We start from the raw sequence: 19,057 nt of genomic DNA on the forward strand, positions 1-19,057 counted from the left end.
GCGGTCTGGCAGCACGGACTAGGGACTTGTATCTGTTTGTATCTTGTATCTGTGTGCTGCTTTCTGCTTTCTACGGCACAGAAAAGCCTCCGAGACCTGCAGAGAGCAGCGCAGCTCACCCGCGTGGCCACCCGAGCCGCCCGGAGCGAGGCAGCATCCAACTGCCGTCCCAGTGGGACGAGTGCCTGCTGCCCGTGGAAAGGGCATTAGCTATAAATACCTGTAGAGCTGGGCTTTATTTTTAAGCTGATTTCTACTACTGTAAAACCACATAATATGTGGTCTGTGTCCTGTCTACACTGCTTCTTCGGATGTATCAGCATCTGACTTTGTTCTCAGCATTTAAAAAGCCCTCCCAGATGGAGAGCTCAGCAGTTCCAAGCCACAGAGGAGCACGGGTGACCTTGCTCTTTCTGGCTTCTGCTCAAATTGCATGAAACAGAAAAAAAGCAGAGGCGGGAGCCGAGCACGCCCTGGCCTGGAGCGTGGCCACGGGGCTGTCCCCAGGCAAGACGCTGCCGCCCGCAACCCCTCGCCTGGCACACGCTGTCCCAGCGCCAGGAGCTGGATGGGGTCAGATCCTCCCGAGGACAGCACTCGGTCTGCTAAAGTAAATGGCACTATTTACAGGGCCTAAAGTCCAGTCCACAAGTGCATCTCTGCAGAGCAGTTTCCTCAACAACAGACCTGGAAAAACAAACCCCGATCCCCCCGGCCCCAGGAACCCAGATCTGGCAGTGCCAGGGCAGGCAGGCATTCATACACCTTGGGGGATTTTTGCCAAAGCCACCTGCTCACTAAAAATCTCCTCTCCCACCCTGTTGATTGAGGAGGAATAACGCCTATTTTGCACGGTTGCCTGGAAGCTAAACGAATTGCTGCTCACAAGTGCTTTGGAAGAAAAGTGCCTGAGGAGCACAAAGTAGCACAAAAATACTGGTAGTATCTTTATTACTGTTAGAATGTATATTGAACTTCACTTATAAATACTTGTGAAGAGGAACCAGGGTGGCGTTCATTATTTTTAAAGCAGGATGAAACACAAAGAGACGTTGCAAAAGCTGCCAGCGCTGCCTGCCGCACGCGCCTCATGCAGGCCCGGAAGGCAGCTCCGAGGAGGAGGCTCGCGGAGCTCGGGGGCTCTCCACATGCGATTTTCTCCTCCTCTTTGCCCCACACCCTGAGTCCGGGAGGGGCGAGGCTGCAGCGGGTGAGGAGCGGGCGCAGCCGTATCAGCAGCGATGGACGAGCCAGCAGCGGGTGCAGCGAGAGGGATATGTATGAGGAACCTCCGTCAGAAGTCTTTGCCATGACAACTGGGTCAGTTTCTTTTATTTTAATGAGCTTATTCATAGCACTGTTATTGTTGAAAAGTAAAGGCCATTCTGGCCCAGACGGTGTGCTGTGACTACCGATACCAAGGCCAACAGCCCTGCTGAGTTAAAACCCCAAAGTGCCCAAACTGTTTTCTTCCACTGCAGGCAAACAAAGCGAGGCTTCTCGGCGTTACTCAGCTTTCAGGCAGCAGGGCTGGGCTGGACAGGGCCCCTCAAACTGAACAGCAGGACTGTCCATTCCTGCAGATGCATCCACCGAATCGCACCACCCCACAGGCATAGCTGCTTGGCTCCATACATGGGAGGCGCTTCTCACCTGCCGCTCACTAATGAAGGTGTTTCATTATTCCTGGGGGGCAGCAGGCTCCATGCACCCTTCGCAGGCTGGCCCAGGGGCGCCCACCACAGGGGTCCCCGGGCTGCACCCACCAACCAAACTAGCTCCATCTTCTTAGTGCTGCGGCAGACTTCCCGGTCTTAATGAACTCTGCTCTCCTAGGCTGAGAGTAATTGACTCTGTGCCTCAGCAGCAGAACAGACTGCTGTGTCTAGCTGTCTTACAGAGACACTTGAGAAAGCCTCTGGCAGTGCTGGCATGCAGCACAACGCGATGACACAGACTGACAGGCAGTACAACTCCCGCTCCCGCCAGAGGTGGATAAAAGGATAAAATCGCAGTTTACAATCCTTTATTTCCCTTTGGGTCCCCACGTACAGCATATCGAAACCTACAGATCGGTGGCAGTGGCCCTTTGCAAGTCCCCAGCACCAGTCCGGAGGTTCCTGGGGACCCAAGGGCTGACCGAAGGCTGCTGCCCTGGAGCCCCAGCTCAACACAGCGCTGAGCACGGCCCCCTCAGCCCCCCCAGCCCCCTGCCCACACTGCCACCCCCACAGGGGACAGACGAGCTGAGGTTCATCTCACCTCCTTCTCCGGTGCAGATTTCTCATGGCCCTTTTGCCATAACCAGCATCCTAAAATGCCGAGCCTCACCTGAGTGACAAGAAATGATTGTCATCTCTTCACCTCCTTCCCTTACTGCATCAGTACGGCCCCGTACCTGTGCTCTGTAAGTCGCATGCCTGGAAACAGCCCCTCCTTTCCCAGCCTCTGCTCTCTGTTTGATTTGCAGTGGGCCGCAGGAAATCACAGCGATCCCTTGGTGTCACCACACAGGAGCAGTAACAGACGAGGCTCCTGCCTCGCTCATCAGCAGGACCCCGCTGCTGGCAGCAGTGCTATCGGCCATGCAGGGATGTGTCAACTTCTTCCAAGAGCTCTTTTTTCTCCAAGAAAAATGTGCATTTTCTGCTGCACAGCACAAACCTGAAGCTCACAAGACAACTTCTTTCATACGCTTCAGCTTTTTTAAGCAAATATATCAACAGTTGGACAGAATTCGCTGCCCCTAGATCCCAAAGCCCTTCATAAAGGAAGCCCCACTACTCCGAAATTGCAGGCTGTGAAACGGGTCTCTGGATTTCCAAGCTGAGGATTCTGCCCCACTTCTCACTTAGATGATACCTCAAAACTCTGAGCAATGGGGCCACTGAAAGAGCACTGTTGTCACCCCTGAGGGTGTTAAGTTTATGATTTGTTTCTCACTCTCAAAAATAAATCAGCTGATCATCATATTTCATTCAGCTGAACATCATCTAATCCAGCATTACTCTCTCTGCAAAAGATCCGAACTACCAGGGACCTACAAGGACATGAATGTGCTTTTGTACATCAGATAAAACTTCCTAATATCCTCCTACTGTTCACATTCAAAGTCAAGTCCTCAATTACACTTTGTACCAATTAATTTAAGCTGTTAGCCAGGGGAAACAAGCTTCAGTGAGGACCCATACACGTGTACTGGCGGATGATGAGGGATGCGCTGTGGCACCTCCAGCCCCACGCACACCCCGGGCGTGAGCCGGGGGCACCACAGCCATCGGGCACCTGTGGGGCTGCACAAGAGCAGCGGTGACAGCGCACGTGCACCGCGGGGCTCCCCGCAGCAGGGCACAGCCGTGGCACCCTGCATTCAGCAACCAGACCCCACCGAGTGCCATGCCAGTAGTGACCGAGGAATCAGCCCCCCGGCCTGGCCGGTCCACTCGCAGAAGCTGAGGGCAAGAGGAAAAGGGAACAGGGCAGAGGTTTCGCAGTGTCCCCGCCTGTGGCACGCTGTGGCTCCGCGGGCAGATGAAGGACAGCAGAGGCAGCAGCCAGCGGGGCCTCGGCGTGGTGCCCACTGCATGCCACCCGTCACCGGCATGCGACACCCCCGCAGCTGGAGTCTTCCCCTTCCCCAAAACTTCTCCAGAGAGCACTAATGACACAGTGGTCCTGTGCAGCCCCGCTGGTCACCTGCTGCACCGTACGATCTGCACTGCAAGGAAGGACTCTGCACAGGTTACTGGTTGCTCTAAGCCTGTGATGCTGCGAAGTGGCCAGGTAGGATCCTCCAGGTACCCCCTCCTGGCATCTGTGCCAGCTCTGCAGGGAGCAGGATAGGACCCGGCTGAAGCAGGCTCAGGACAGACGGTGCCAGCCATCTGCTACCAGCGGCCGTGCCGCCGCATTGCTAGGCTGAGCACACTGCAGCCGGCTGCGCGCTGGAGGTACCTCTTGACCCCTGGTAGCAACAAGAAGTCAAAACACCGCGGCTGGGTTTGCAATCCAGTAAGTGTCAAAGCACGGAAAAACAGAGGCAGAGACAGGATGGAATGCCTGCACCGGCCAGGTATTAAGAGACAACCTGCCTGTCCCTGCTTCTCAGTTGCTTCCCAGGCACAGCTGCTCCAACTGAAATGGGAGAGAGGGCATCTGCCTCTCATGCACACTGCTTCCCAGCTCTCCTGGGGAAAAGAAAGTGCTGGAATAGACCTGATACTCATGCAGAAAACTTTGCCTTTGCTGAATGCCTATGGAAATGGTGTGTACAAACGGGTTCATCCAAGGTGAGACGAGATCACTTCTCACTAGTGTTCGCATTTCACCTAATGACAACAAGGGAAGGTGCCCGTGCCTTCTGCGTCACGCCACGTCACCAACTGGACATGGCACCCAGCCACCAGAAAAAAGGGGCCTCCTCCCAGCTGACACCAGCTGGTTGGTCTGTCTGGGATGACTCTGCCGTGTTTGCTTTGTGCGGGTTTCTGGTGCAAAAGTCCTCTCTGCAGAAACCATTCTTCAGGCCAGCAGCAATGCCAAGGGAAAACTTCAGAAAAGCCGAGGAGCAATGGGCGATGCTGCCTGAAGTTCCTTCTCTGTCCCATTGTCTCAGAGCAGTGGTGCCCCCCAAAATGGAGCTGATGCCCAAGTGGTGAAGATGCTGCTTCTGCTACACCTGTGCTGTGGCAGAGAGCTGGAATTCTACAGCTGCCTACATGGGTTTTCCCAGAAAAAGAAAGTTCACTTTGAATTGAAAAAAAAATATTAACTGCACGAAAGGAGGAAAAGACTATGTCTCATAAGCCTTTCATGCAGCTAGGTTTATCTGATGTTTCTTGCTTGGCATGGCCTTCTGGCTTATGATGCTGTGCTGTGTTTTTTTTCCATTCACAAAATGTGTTCAGGACTGCGAACACCCTGAAAACAAAACAGGGAAATGCAGGGGGGCCACAGAAAAATGGGCATAGTTCTCAAGGAACGTAGATCGTCACTCAACACCCCAAACACTAAAATCCTCCTTTAAAACACCGACGTGCCTGGGAAGGCTACAAGGCTTATTAGGCTACCAGCTCGCGTGGCAAGATGCCTGTGCGGACAAAGGAGGGTTTGGAGGAGCTGTGTGAAGGAGGGGCAGAGGCTGCTGGCTGCCACGTGGCACGCCTGCCAGCCTGGCACAACCGCACAGATCTGCGTTCCCAAACCGCCCCCGGTGCGGGGCACCCCCGGCTGCAGGCCCGGGCAGCCCGGCCGCATTGTCGGGCTCACAGCCCCGCTCGAGTGCGAGCAGTCCCCTCGTGGGTACGAAGCTGAACACCTGGGCAAGGGGGAACTCCATATTTCTGCCTATTTCCTGCATTCAGCCGTCAGCCATACGAGCACTGCATGGACCTAAGGGATGTCCCCCAACAGCTCAGAGAAACGAGTGGCTTTTACTAGAAGTAGTAGAAAGTTTCCCACAGAACAGTTTTCTTTTGATAAATGCCCATTTGATTAAATTTTAAATGTTATCATCCCCAGGATGATAAAATAATAAGGTTACTGCTTTTATATTCAACTTTGCAGCTACAAACCCAAGAGGAAAGTATCCATTTGAAACTGAACAGCCTCCTATGGCAGCGCAGCCGACAGCCACCAGCAAGCACACCAAGTACAAACTGAAAGCAAATCAGAGTAACAATTGCCAGTACAGAAATGGCAAATTAGCACAAACATTTGAAAATCACCAGTTAATAAAATTAGAATGATATTCAGTAATGACAAGATGAATGATAGAAAAATACAAACCACAGAATTACCACTCTGTATTACAAATTATTTTTAACTCTGTGAAATAAAGCTGCTGTCATACCAAAACAAACTGTTCCCATATGGCCACAAAAAATTTCCATATTTTAGGATATTTTTTGATTTATTGCTGCAAGAAACGGCAACATTTCCCATTCTCCTTCCAGTTCAAGAGCACACATGAGGCTCATCCATTCCCACCAAACATCGACTCCAAATTCTCATCATTTCCCATTTCCACTATGTTTTTTTTTTCTTAATTATCTGATATTTGCTCTCAAAATACTGCATGTCTTTATTTTTCATTCACCTAACAGCTCGTGATTCAAAGGTGCCACCCTGACACGGACATAGGGCAAAGTGTTTTTTCCTGCCTGAAACTAGGCACGGCCTTGGAGGGTCATCGGGAAGGGAGGAGACGGGAGTAGTGCATCTTCTGGAGGGGATATCTGGGGCGGCAGATGGCATTCAGCGCTTTGATACAGTGTTTTTGTTTTACTTCTTGCAAGGACTGTCCCATACCCCTTCAGTCCAAAGCCAGGGCTGGAGGCAGAGACTTCCAGGAATTGCCAGCTCTGTGCCACATCCCGGGGACGTCCCGGCAGCCGTGCCGCTGCCGGCTTGGGCAGCCCGGGTGCGGCAGCTGCTCCGGGGCCACGCTGCCACCTCCCATTCTGCAGCGCCGGCTGCCCTTCCAGCAGCGTGGTGACACATCGCCACTCTCCATCTCAGGCGATGCCGAACACGACCACGCTGCCGACACCCTGTCATTGGCAAGAAAACCCTGCTCTGTGCAGCACAGCCCTCGAACCAGCTCCACTGGGGCTGATCCCCACGCAGCCACCCTCCAGGGGTTTGGCTTTCAGCTATGGCAGCATGCAAAGCCACAGGCTCCTATGAGTGCTACCAAACATCTCTCATTCATAATCAGTATTTTGAAATATATTGCCCTTCTAGTCTCAGCAGAAAGCACAAAGGCTCTACTGATGTTTAACTAGCTCTCCTTGGCTGTAATGAAGTTCTTGTAACAGGAAAACTAATGGTTTATACTGTAGACTAACTATACACAGTAATGCAAAGCACAGCTAGCATCTGTTACACAGCATCTGCGCAACAAAGAAATACCAGTGAATACTGTAAACAGAAGAAAAACATAAAAGCTGTACAAGTAGGAGAAGAGCTGTCATTGGCAAATCATTTACTGCTTCCTGTGCTAAAATTCTTGGTAAATACAGGACGGAGTACACAAAATGCCTCTGTAACTAAAACCCATTAATGCTCTTACACCTTTTTATGTATTATTTCTTTGGTCATTTTTTCTAAATTCTTCTGCCACTGTACTCTATGCCAACTGCTATGTAGAGCTCGTCCTTTCATTGCATCATGCACTTAAGAGAAACTGGAAAAAAATAATCACAGTACATATCGAGAATGAGACTTTGGAACCAATTTCCAGAGGATGTAAGAGCTCAGAAATGCGAGAGACGGGGAGAAGAGGATGGGAAAGCACAGAGGAGGGAAAGCACAGAGAGAATGGAGGGAAGTCTGCCCTTGAACATTTTTGCAGTGAGTGGATGAAAAAGCAAATAGATGCTTCATATTCCAGGAACAGACCAGCAGGTCCCGCACAAACACACCACATGTGCCTGAACACCGTGCCTTGTTCCCCAGGTGATCCCATGGCAAAGGGACGGGGGGAGAGCTCGCGAGTGGGTGCATGAACAAGAGGGAGAGAGGGAGGGTAGGGACGGATGGAGGTGGGGGGTGAGAAAGAGGGAGACTACATTACGAAACTTGGTATAAAGAATGGAAATACTAAGAAAAAAACAGAAGCAAAACAAACTGAGATGGAGAAGCAAACTGGATAACAAAGAACACTGGAAACAGTTTATTTTCCTTCATGCTCTGCCACAGACATAAGTGCCAATTTAATAGCAAAGAAAAGGGCAGTGTCAGCTCCTAGGACAGAACCGTCATCAGCTCCAGCACTGCACCCAGGCCTCTGCAGCGTCAAGTGCAAACCTTGATGAGGATGGAAAGTACCAATGCCTTTTTCTTTCCATGGGCTCAGTCTGTGCATTAACACAAGGACTGTGATCTGTCCAGTCTGAGTGTTTTCTGGGAGGTTCTGGGCATCTTCAAAAGGAAACAGAAAGTCTCTCACTGCAGGTCGAGTCTAGGTAACTAGACGTGAAAAAGAATAATCTCATTTATCAAGTGAAATGAAAACTAATTCATGGAAAAGACTAAATAAATCGGCACCATCAAAATGAAATGAAAACAAATAAACCAGCTAAGCACGGAACAAAACAAATGAGCTTTGGCTACACATTATAATTCTTCAAATAGTAGCTCTTGGGAGTAAGAAAACGGAGCTGCAATAGATTTGCTACCAGTACGGAGAGACCCAACAGATGCTGCTCAGCTCCTCTGCTCTCCCCCTGATGAGTTCATTGCACCTACTGTTGTTCTGCGAGAATACAGCTTGGGCAGAGTGCTTCACATTGCAGCTACTCCAGTTACCCTGCCTCAATATATCACTTACTTCACAACCCTAACTCAGGCCATGACAGATGAGTGTCTTGTCATAACCTGGTAAAACGCCAATTCACATTCAAATGAGTCCCTAGTTCTCTAAACAAGAAACAGCACTCGGCTGTTTGTGAACTATTGGCATTTTATTCTGTGCTTAAAATAGCCGTCGCAGGTCTGTCAGCAGGGAACTTATGAAAGCAGCCTCTTCATGCTGTAACCTGTGGGAAGCTCAGCTCCAGCCCCTCCTGAGCTTCAGCTCGGGCCTACCCATGTTTGTCCCGCTTTCTGTTTACGAAGCTTTGAAATCCAGTGCCGATGGCACATCGGAGGCAGCAGCCCTGCCCCTGCTCCAGAAACTACCAGTGACTCAGCCACGCTTCATGTGGCTCTATTTCGCACGGCAAAGTGGAACGCTGGTTTGGCAACTCCAGACAAAACTTGGCTGCACCAGAGCTCAGCGCAGTTATAAAACCTGCGGATACGCAGGCTCCAAAACAGCGGCCTGATCCCGTGGCTGCTGAAGGCAGGGAGTCCCGTCTGAGAGCTGCAGGCCTGGGCAGGCAGTGTCACCACCCTGGCCGTGCACTCAGCGCCAAAGAAGGCCTGGGTTTGGGTGGAATTCACCCCAGGAGGTCACCAGGGGCGAATGTGATCCCACTCAGAAAACGCCTCCATCTCCCAAACTGTCCTTCTGCAGCAGGATCAAGCTTCTTAAGGGTAGAAAGCAACAAGTGCATCAAAATCTCTCAAGAATTATCAGTCTCAAAGCACATTACAGACTTTCTCAGTTATGATAGTTCTTGAGACGGGACAAGGAAACTCCTTGTGATCCTTTCCACCCTTCTGCCTTAGCAACTACTGAAGACAGCTTGGCAAGAACTTACAAGAATTTAAGATACTTCTCAGTTGTGTCCTAGGAATGTTTTCTCCTCCTGTGAATTTGTTGTGATCTCTGCTGCAACTTAGGGCACTTAGCACTAATTTAATGCACAGTCAATCCTGATGAGTAAGCTAACAGTGATGCAAACTGTCCTGGTACATGACACGAGAACATGGACGAATGTGCTGAGAATTAAGTGTGCACCAGTTGTAACCCACAGCTTGCTCAAAATTTGGAAGTGATCAGGAAAATTATGAAATCTGTTTTTTAAAAGAAAATCTGACAAGATATCAACCTTATTACCTACTAATCAAAAGAGTTGAGAAAGGGGAATTTCACGTTGAAGATGGAGTGCTCTGAAGACAACACTAGTGTGCTCTGTTTGGAGACGGTGCCTCATACCTAAGCAAAGGTGTCAGAACATGATGCCCAGATTCTTATGGAAAGAGGCAAAGACCTCAGCGGCACCACAGGAGAAGAACCTGAACCCAGTCAAGAGAATTGTTAACAGGAGTGCCCAATGTGTACATTGAAAGAAGAAAAGGCAAGAATTGGAAGGTGAATTTTTCTTACGCTTTTTCTTCTCCTTTTATCAGGAACCATCAAAAAGCTTTAGCACATCAGTGATTTTCCCAGCTGCCTGAGGTTCACTGTCCATGGGATCTGTACCAGCAGCTGTGGACTGTCTGTACATTACAAAGCTGGCCGGAGGGAGAGGCTTCAGAAACAGCATTCTTCCACGCACGGTTTGTCTTCAAAAGAAATATTTACATAATACTGCCATTCCCCTGAGCAAAAAGGTCATATTAGCAACAGGAGAAGGGGGGGGTGAATCCCACTTCTGCGAAAGCTTTTGCATTCTGCCAGCAAAGAGCTGAGGGTCTGCAGCCAAAGGCTGGCACGCGGGCAGGCACAGGGCAGGCTACTGGCGGCCGGCCGAGCAGCGCGGCACGGCGCAGGGGCACGGCTCTCGGCCCGGGCTCGTCTCCTGGCGTTAAGAAGCTGCCCTTGATCTTGTTATCAGAATCTTATCTCCTTCTTCAACAGGGAGACATTTTTACAGGTATTATCTGTAAGAGGTATCACGATTACATGGCTGGCCACAAAAAAGAACGCCTAGCCATTACGCCAGATGATGCATAAACGCAGGGCACCTGCCCAAGCTGATCACTACTGAACCAGAGAACGGAATCTACAAGCTGGTGTAACTAACAAACACATGGATACAAAACAGATAGTAGCTACAGGAAATGCTGTTTAGAAAGCATTGGAAACCACATGGACAGCTAGATTTTCTGAGCCAATCACCCCTTAAATTAATTTATCACCTTTGTTTCCATTATCACAGTAATAGTTCCCTCTTTGTATTCTTTTTAGATTAAACCAAACAGGCCTAAAACACTTCCTTGCTTCTGTGTTTCAATCTTAAAATCACTTTGACCCTGTAAGCTTGAATTTATTATATCAATTCTATGTCTCAGTCTCAAAGCAGGTTATTTAGTCACCTTATAGACCGCTGGTAATAATTATGCAATAGAGCACAAAGACAAAGAGCTACGAGGCGCAGTGGAACAAAAGCTTGGATTAATTTGTTAATGATACATAAGCATTACTGGCACCACCAAGTACATTGTGTAAAAAGCTTTACATTAAATCAAGATGTGTTAATTCCTACTTTGCTTCCTATGCAATGTTTCAGTGCCTCTAAAAACAGGCAAATCCCTCCCCTTGCACAAGCCAAGGGGGCAGGCAGCAATTATGCGTCTAAGCCCGCACCATGCTGAGGACCAGTCCCAGAAGCAGCTGCTCAAGCCCAGTCCCGTATCCCCACCATGCCCTGTGGTCACAGGCAATTGACCATGCCATAAAATGGTGATGAGGACTCCCAGAGAGAGAGCATCTTAGTTTGGTCACGCTGGACCTGCCTGCTTCAGAGAAATGCTGGGGCAGCCACCAGCCCCTGACAGTGCCTGTTTTACAGCCTGCGTGTGCTGTAGCCCAGACCAACACGACAGCAAGCACGCCGTTTTCCACTAACAGTCGCTCAGGCAATCCAACCCTCCTCTCTCAAGGCTTTGGAGGCGAACTTGTCGGCTAAAGCTCCCCAAACCAAATCCCTAGTACTTTATATAAAGGGCAAATATAAACATCCGCCCCCAAATATGCTAAGAAACAAAGAACGTGCTCATGCTTTAGTGTCATATATGGGGGAAGGTGTCTAACTTCAGAACTATCTATACCTGATCCAGACTTCGCAAGTCTTCCGAGGAGACCGGGCTGCAGCTGCCACTGCCAGCATTAGGAAGATGTGGAAATCTAAAGTGTAAAACTCCTTAGGCTGGCAAAGCTGTCGCGAGTCCAACAGAAGTGCCCTCTACCTACTCCCAAAGAAATGCTGAGACTCCATTTCATATAGCTAAGAGGTAAAACTTCTTTGTGCAATGCCAAGTAGGGAAGGATTGTAACCAAACGCAGCTTTGGAAGCTAGCAGGGCTATACAAGATACAGTTGATTGTCCTTCATGAGGGAGTTTTGCTATAAAACGTTTTAGCCCCCACAACCCTCTTTCCTTACAATTGTTGCTCTCTGAGATGCTGGTAAATAAACTGCTGCCATTTGAGCTTCAGCTGCAGCAGAGACTGCTCATTGCACTGCTATTGTTGTAAACCCAAGAGAAAATTGAAAGGCACAGTGAACAGCAATCGACAGGCAGCACACTGAAGTTAGTGAAGATCTTGCTAGGATGCTACGCAAACCTGACAGAGAGTAACCTGTATGGCTTTAGCCAGACCACGAACAAGTGTTCCACTTTCCTTATAACATTTTAAAATTGCAGCCAAACACAAAGAGGCATATAAACACTGTCACTCTCTCACTTGCAGCAGCCATGCAATGCTGTATGAGCAATGGAGTCCAAAGGACAAGGTAATGGTGTTTTAGAAACTCTTATACGAGCTCGTACTCCATTGATTTTTGCTGAAGCCTGCTGAGTTCAGGCAGTCCTGCCGGCCTCATGGGACTGCTCCAGGGGAAACAGGGACACGGACGCGGCAAACTGAGCTGCGCTGCCGGGAAGAGGCGGGTACGGTATTTCCCACAGGAATAAGGGAGACAGCACTTATCTGTACAGCAAGACCCCGGCAAAATGTACCTGCTGTCCAGATCCAACCCACACGATTGCCTGTGGAGCACCACATAAGCCCAGTCCTGTTTTGCTTAACACAGTACTCCTTATCCATGCATAGTTCTGCTGTATGGGCTTCACAGGCAAATAAAACTTCCCAACCCAGCCTGCTGCTCTCTAAAACCTGCATCATCAATCAATAGTGTTTGGATAGCAAAACTTTTTCAACTCTACTCATCCCTGCTAACTTTGCACTGGTTTGAGCAGAGATTTATCCAGACCCAATAGCAACATGCACAGGGCACACACAGCTCCTGTCGCTGATACGACACTCACAGATGGACTCATTTTGACCTTTCCTTTCTTTTACCCCATTTTTTTTCCCGAGCCACTTCTACACAAAATACCCATTATTGTGTAGCTGATAAATACTGCACTGTCCGAATAAAAACACGAGCATTTTGGAGCAGCAAAACAAGCCCAGAAGCACAAGTGTGATGTGTTTGTCCTGTGCTAATTTAAAGGGAAAATCTAATTGTGCATTTTAATCTTTGATCCCACTACACAGTGAGCAGGCGAGTACGAAACTCCAGCGATGCAAACCCAAACTGAGGCCATACCAACCACCTGTGGCTGGGGTACATCTGAGCCGGTAGCTCATTGTTTCTGGTTTTTGTTTTGTTTTCTTTTTTAAAATTCAAGAAGAAATCCTTTCGCAGTCCTTTTCTCACTCCCGGTTTCTGCCAGCTGCAGTGATTCTCTCAAACAGTAATACGCTTTGCTGCAATGAAGGGTGGCAACATATGCCCGCTGTTTCGGGTTGCGCATACCGATTTCACAGAGACCGTTGATCTGATTTCTGAGGCTAATCCACCAAGAAAAACTACTTCTGCACGAGCCCTTCTTCCCAAACGCCTAACCAGCTCCTCCTTTTCCGTGCTGCTCTACCTAAAACGCATCTTCTGCCCGTGCCCAGCGCAGAGCTGCGAGGCGCGCGCAGCGTTTCTGCAGCCCGCTCGCCGCCCGCTCCGCTCGGGGAGAAGCCGGAGCCGCCCCGGGGCTCGCCCAGCGCACGGCGGCGCCGCGCTCCCCGCTCCTCGGCGGCGGCCGCGGGCACGGCGGGGACGGGACGCGGGGAGCGCGCGGCGGGGCGGTGCGGGGCTGCCCGCCGGTACTCACCGCGCGTCGCCGTAGCCGCCGTAGCCCTCGGCCCAGGGCCCCAGCTCGCTCTTGATGCAGGCGGCGGGGGCGGCGTAGGGCGGCCGCCCCAGCGGGTACCAGGCGTCGGCGGGGAAGTCGGCGGGCTCGGCGGGCGGCCCGCGGCCGCAGGCGAAGGGCCCGGCGGGCGGCTCGGCGCACGGCCCGTACAGCTGCCCCTCGTCGGCGAAGAAGGAGGGCCAGGGCGGCGCGGGGCCCGGCGGGGCCAGCTCGGCGCCGAAGCGGCACGGAGCGCCCCAGGCGCCGCCCGGCGCGGGCTCCGCGGGGCTCTCCAGCTTGATGCGGGCGGGCGGCGGCGGCAGCGCGAAGCAGTCGCGGCCCGGCAGCGCCGGCGGCTCCTCGGGCTCCGGGGAGCCGCGGTACAGGGCCAGCCCGGCGGGCACGTCGACGGCCAGGCCGGGCTCGCCGCCGCCGCCCTTGAAGGCGGCCGGGGCGGGCGGCGGCTCCGGAGGGTCCTTGGCGGCGGGGCGCGGGGCGCGGGGCGGCCCCCCGGGCAGGGCGAACATGCAGTCCTCGCGGGGCAGCAGCTCGCCGGGCGCCTCCAGCGCCTCCACGGCCAGGCCCATGGAGGCGGACACGGCTTTGCAGAGCTCCTTGGCGCTGTCGCCCAGAAAGTCCTCCTTGGGCGCCGGCTCGGCGCGGCCGGCCGCCGGCTCGGCCTCGGGCGGCAGCAGCGGCGGCAGCGCGCCCGCCTCGCCCAGCAGCTCCTTCAGGTCGCCGGCGCACGGGAAGGGCGAGCCCATGGCCGGGCGGGCGGCCGGCAGCGCCTTGGCGGCCCCGCGGGGCTCCGGCAGCGGCAGGAAGGCGGGCGAGACGGCCGGCGGCGCCCGGGGGCTCGGCGGGCCGGCGGCGCACGCCGGCGCCTGGTGGCTGGTGCCCGGCTCTTCCCGCGGCGCGGCGGCGCCCGGCGCCTGGAACGCCTCGCAGACGCTCTGGAAGAAGCTCTGGAAAGCCCCGCGGAAGGTCCGGCCCGCCGGCCGCGGGTACACGCGCCCGATCCCCAGCTGCACCTCCATGCCCGCGGCGCGCCGGGCGGCGGCGAGGCGGGGGGCGACGACGGCGACTCCGAGCCCGAGCCCGAGCCCGAGCCCGAGCGGCGGCCCCCGGGCGGCCAGCCGCGGCCCCGGCTAGCGGCGGCTCTGCCCCGCCGCTGCCATCCCCGGCGGAGCGGCGGGCGCGGGGCGGGGAGCGCGGCGGGCGGGATGCTCGGCGCCCGCAACAGGCGGCGAAAGTTGGGGCCGGGCGGAGCGGGCAGGTGCGCGGCCCCGAGCCCCGCCGCCGACTGCCGCGGCTGGCTGCTTTTGCTCTTTTTGATCCGCGGCTCGGGGAGAGCGGGAGCGAGAGGCTGGCTTGCGGAGGAGAGGAGGTGCAGCGAGGGAGACCGCCCCACGCCGCGAATTCGGCCCAGGGTCTCTGCAATGATTAATCCGGTAACTCTCGCCGCGGAGGGACGCGGCGCCCGCCGTGGCCTGCCCTGCCCGTCCCCCCGCTCCCCGGCGGGCGGCGGGGGCGGAGAGCCCGAGCCCGAGCCCCGCGGAGCCGCAGCGCCGCCGCCCGCCTTCGCCGCGGAGTCCGGGCTCGGCGCCTCGCCGCCCCCGGCGCTGGCCCCCGCGGGCGGATCGGGGCCGCCGCCGCCGCCGCAGCCCCCGGGCGAGCGCCCCGCGGTGCCGCCCGGCCCGGCTCGGCCCGACTGCCCTCAGCCCCGTCCGCCCGCGCTCCGACGCTGGAGGATGCCGGGCTTCGGCTGGGCAGGGTGTTGGTTAGAGCGCCTTGTCCGGGCTCCGGTTTTACAGGACGATCTCCGAGGTCCCTTCCGACCTGGGCTTTCCTGCGGCCGTGGTTCACCTAGAGGAATCCCCACAGCTGGGGGGAATTCGGGAGAAAAGGCATGCGCTCCCTTTGGGCACTGACATGGGGATCAAAACTTATTCCAGCTTAGTAAAGGTGGTCTCTTCAACTTTAGTACCTGCACACTTTTCATCAAAAAATATATAAATGATAATAATAATAAAATTAAAGCCCCAAAACCCAGGTCCTTGGTTTCACCCGGAAACCAAACGGCCTGACAACGGCACAAGCTGTTGTCAGCAAGTAGCAGAGTTTGCCCCCACCTTCCTCTGCTCCGCGTTTTGGAATAATCTCCATATGCACCAGCAAGAGACAGCAGGTGCGTGTATGTCTTGTGCGCGCCGCTGCTCCACTCTCACACAAGGTTAAAAGAGACCAAAGAGCTAGCAGACATAGTTAGTGTAGGACCTACTGTAAACAAGACTTGAGCTCCCCTTATTGGCACTGTAATAACAATCCTAAAGCAGCTTTTTTTTTTTTTTTTTCTGGTAGGCACCATTCCCAGGCAACCTTGTAATGGAACTATACTCATTTGACATACATTGAAATAAGCCCATTAATTTCAACTCCTTTGGAGACAGAGGGAAAAAGTAATGATTTGTTGCAAATGGAGAAAATGGAGAAGTGGAGCCAGTTGGGAAAACGAAGAATCATGTTCAGTCTTTTAAAAGCGTTTTTACAAGCCGTGAAAGATAGTAGGAAAAAAAAAAAAGAATTATAGCCAAGCAAAATTTGGCAATGTCCTCCATACTGCCTGAGGGGTAAGCAAACCCTGCCTCCTGTCAGCAAAGTAGATGGAGGAGGCGACCACTCGGTGTTTTCCTGAGGCGAGGATGGCATCGGTTCAGGCCCCCACCGCTCCCGGTGCCTGCGGCAGCACGGCTGGGCCCAGGACTCTGCCCGGCTGCCCCTGCTGAAGCCTCTTCACAGGCGTGCAGTATGGATGAACCACCAAACTGTTTTAATAACAGCCAATATAGCCCTTCAAATAACAAAGAAGCACAGCCGAAACCTCAAAATATAAAGATAGAGGGAGATACTGTAAAATATGTGCACAGCGTGTATTTAAACACGTAGACCTCAGCGGTCCCACCTGGATCACTGGAGGCGGGCCCAGCTCGAGCTCCACATGGGCTCCCCCTCAGCCTGCTGGGCTTGATCGTGGCCCAGAACCTCCAGCCCGGTGACTCACGCATTGCCCGGCCCTGCAACGCACAAAAATCTGCAGCTCAGGGTATGAGGAAAGGTAATGCCCTGGGATGGGATCAGAGGTCTTCCAGGTGGATGCAAAGGAACCGGTAGACCCAAGGGGAATTTCATGCGGCTGTGTCAGCTGTGGTACAAGCTTTTTTTCGGGTACCCATGTGGGAAAATGCCCAAATGTTAAGATATGTTTTCATGGGAATGCTTGTGAGAGAAGTGTTTTCCTGCACAAATAAGCCTGTATGCATTCTTTCAAAAAGCTGGTATAAAGCTTTAGTTGGATTTTCTGAAAGATTAGTAGCAATAGTTCAAAGAACTTTTTTTTTTTTCCCTCTTTTACACAGGTGAACGCATGAACTTACCCTTTGTAACAGCTACACAGTAATAAAGGCCTAGAGTTACTGGAAAGCTGCTCTGCACTTCAGAAATGATGGCAAATAAGCAGGAAAAACCACTGATTCTTATGATGGTATCCCCTGTAAAGGGTAGGAAAAAAAAAAAAGAAAAAAAAAAGCCACTGTTCTGAAAGATTTGCTGTTGCCACAAATCCATGCAGATACCTGCCAAGTGGATGTGGATTCCAGTGTCTTTGCTCTTTCAACGTCAAATAGTTTTCAAGCCTCTGGAGTAAAATATACAGACCCTGGAAGACAACGAGGGGAGGATTCTCATGATTAGTGTCAAGAAATGTATTGAAGCAAGCTGAGGCTCAGAGATGTGGTATAACATTGCTGAAGAAACAGATGGTTTTGTGTTTTGGACCAAGAGCAGACTATTCGCGTGTGTGATTTCGATAAGCCGTGTAAGAACTGCGTTTGGTTCCACTGTGCCCACCCAGAAGGGAATAGCCTCAGTCTGTATGCATCGAGAACACCAAGGGCTATGAAGACCTAGGTAGAAGTGAGACTTTTTATACTGAAATAATCTTTTCTGTACAGGCTTGGATATATTTGTGCCTTTGCATGTGTATTCCTGGCTTTCTGTTTTTTGGGTTAGTGTTTGTCCTGTTGCTCGTGGTGTTCTTCCGGCTTCTTGTATCTTTGCAAAATCTGCAGATGCATGTATTTTCACCCAGTCTGAAGTTTGCTGCCTGGGTTTGCAAGATGCTAATCATAACAGACGTGCATAAAGGAAGACTGCAAAATGCTTTATGTCCTTCTCAGTTTACAGAGCCAACAACTTAGTTTTGACTTACTGTCTATTTGGTTAAGATTAATTATTTTAGAGACAGTTTTGTGATTAGACCTTCACATAAATTTGAAGAAGCTGCTCTTTCTTTCTCTCTTTTCTCTTTCCTCTTTCTTTCACTTTCTTCCTCCCTTTCTTTCTCTCTCTCTCCTCCCCCCCCCCTTCCTTCCTTTCTTCCTTTCTTATTTCCTGAAAAGGTATCTTGCGAGCACCTTATTTTCTTGATATTCACGTTTCTTTTTAAAATTATTAACGTATAAGGGGCTTTCTGGGTGTGTATGTGTATGACTGTGAGCCTTATTTTTAAAGGCTTCGTGTATTTTAATCATTATTCTTGTCTGAAAGAGAAAAATTTGAACTGCTATTGCATTTACAATGCATAGACAGTGTTTTATTTGCAGTTACAATCTTCTTAAAACTTAAGCCTTCAGCATTTCAAAGTTCTTTTCCAATTTTCATTAAAGTTTTCCATAAAATTACTTTCCGTAGTTTAGGAGTCAGCTACAATATCCGTTTACATCTTAAATTCTGAGAGCCGTATTTTAACATAGTAAAATGGACACGGTTTATGGAAAATCTATACAAATGTATATTTTTTTCTGTATGTAAGCTAAGCTTTATTTTTGATTATCAAATTAGTTAAAAAAATGAGCAGCAGTATGATCCTATGTATTTTTCAGAAAAGTGCCTTTCTCTTAAGCGAGTCTATTTTTATGTAGAATGAAATTTAAAGAACACGTTATGGATTGTTCACTTGGACCCTTTGTATGGCTGTCATAGTGCTTGAGGCTAAGGTATTTATTCATTTTACTGCATTATATTGCTAAACCATTACGGTGGGCTGGAAGCATTTTATTTGACTTTACTGTCCAACAAATACCAAAGTGTTTTTTTTAATATACCAGTGGTATTTTGTTCTATGAATTAAATCTGAGTTTAAGAATTATAATTAATCATTAATTCTGTGATGTAAAATAACACTAAAGTAAGTAATTAGGGTGGACATTTGCATCTAAAAGTACTGCAGTTTAAATTGGATAAATACCCTTTGCGAGACATACAGGCACTCAATGGTTTTTATAGAGCAGAGCTGAGACAAGATCTGCAATCTTTCCTTAGTTACTTGTTTTTCTAACCAGCCAATACGTGGTTTAGATAGAAACATAGCAGAGTGAAAAAAATATATATACATTTTTTCACAAATCAGTTTCATTCTAACTGAAGCATTATTTCTATTACAAAATAATGACTTGAGAAATCCACCACGATGGGTT

General features: G+C 51.2%; 1 protein-coding gene across 1 annotated transcript in view; it reads right to left on the reverse strand.

The window, feature by feature from the left end:
* Window positions 1–14,705, reverse strand: part of AR (androgen receptor) — a 61,747-nt gene extending 47,042 nt beyond the window's left edge. Inside the window, exon 1 of the mRNA XM_083796860.1 lies at window positions 13,506–14,705. Within this exon, the coding sequence (XP_083652986.1) occupies window positions 13,506–14,560 (1,055 nt within the window). The 5' untranslated portion in view covers window positions 14,561–14,705. The remainder of the gene's footprint in view (window positions 1–13,505) is intronic.
* Between the last annotated feature and the right edge of the window lie 4,352 nt (window positions 14,706–19,057).

This window comes from Anser anser (genome assembly GCF_964211835.1).
Source record: "Anser anser genome assembly, chromosome: 13".
NCBI lineage: Eukaryota > Metazoa > Chordata > Aves > Anseriformes > Anatidae > Anser > Anser anser.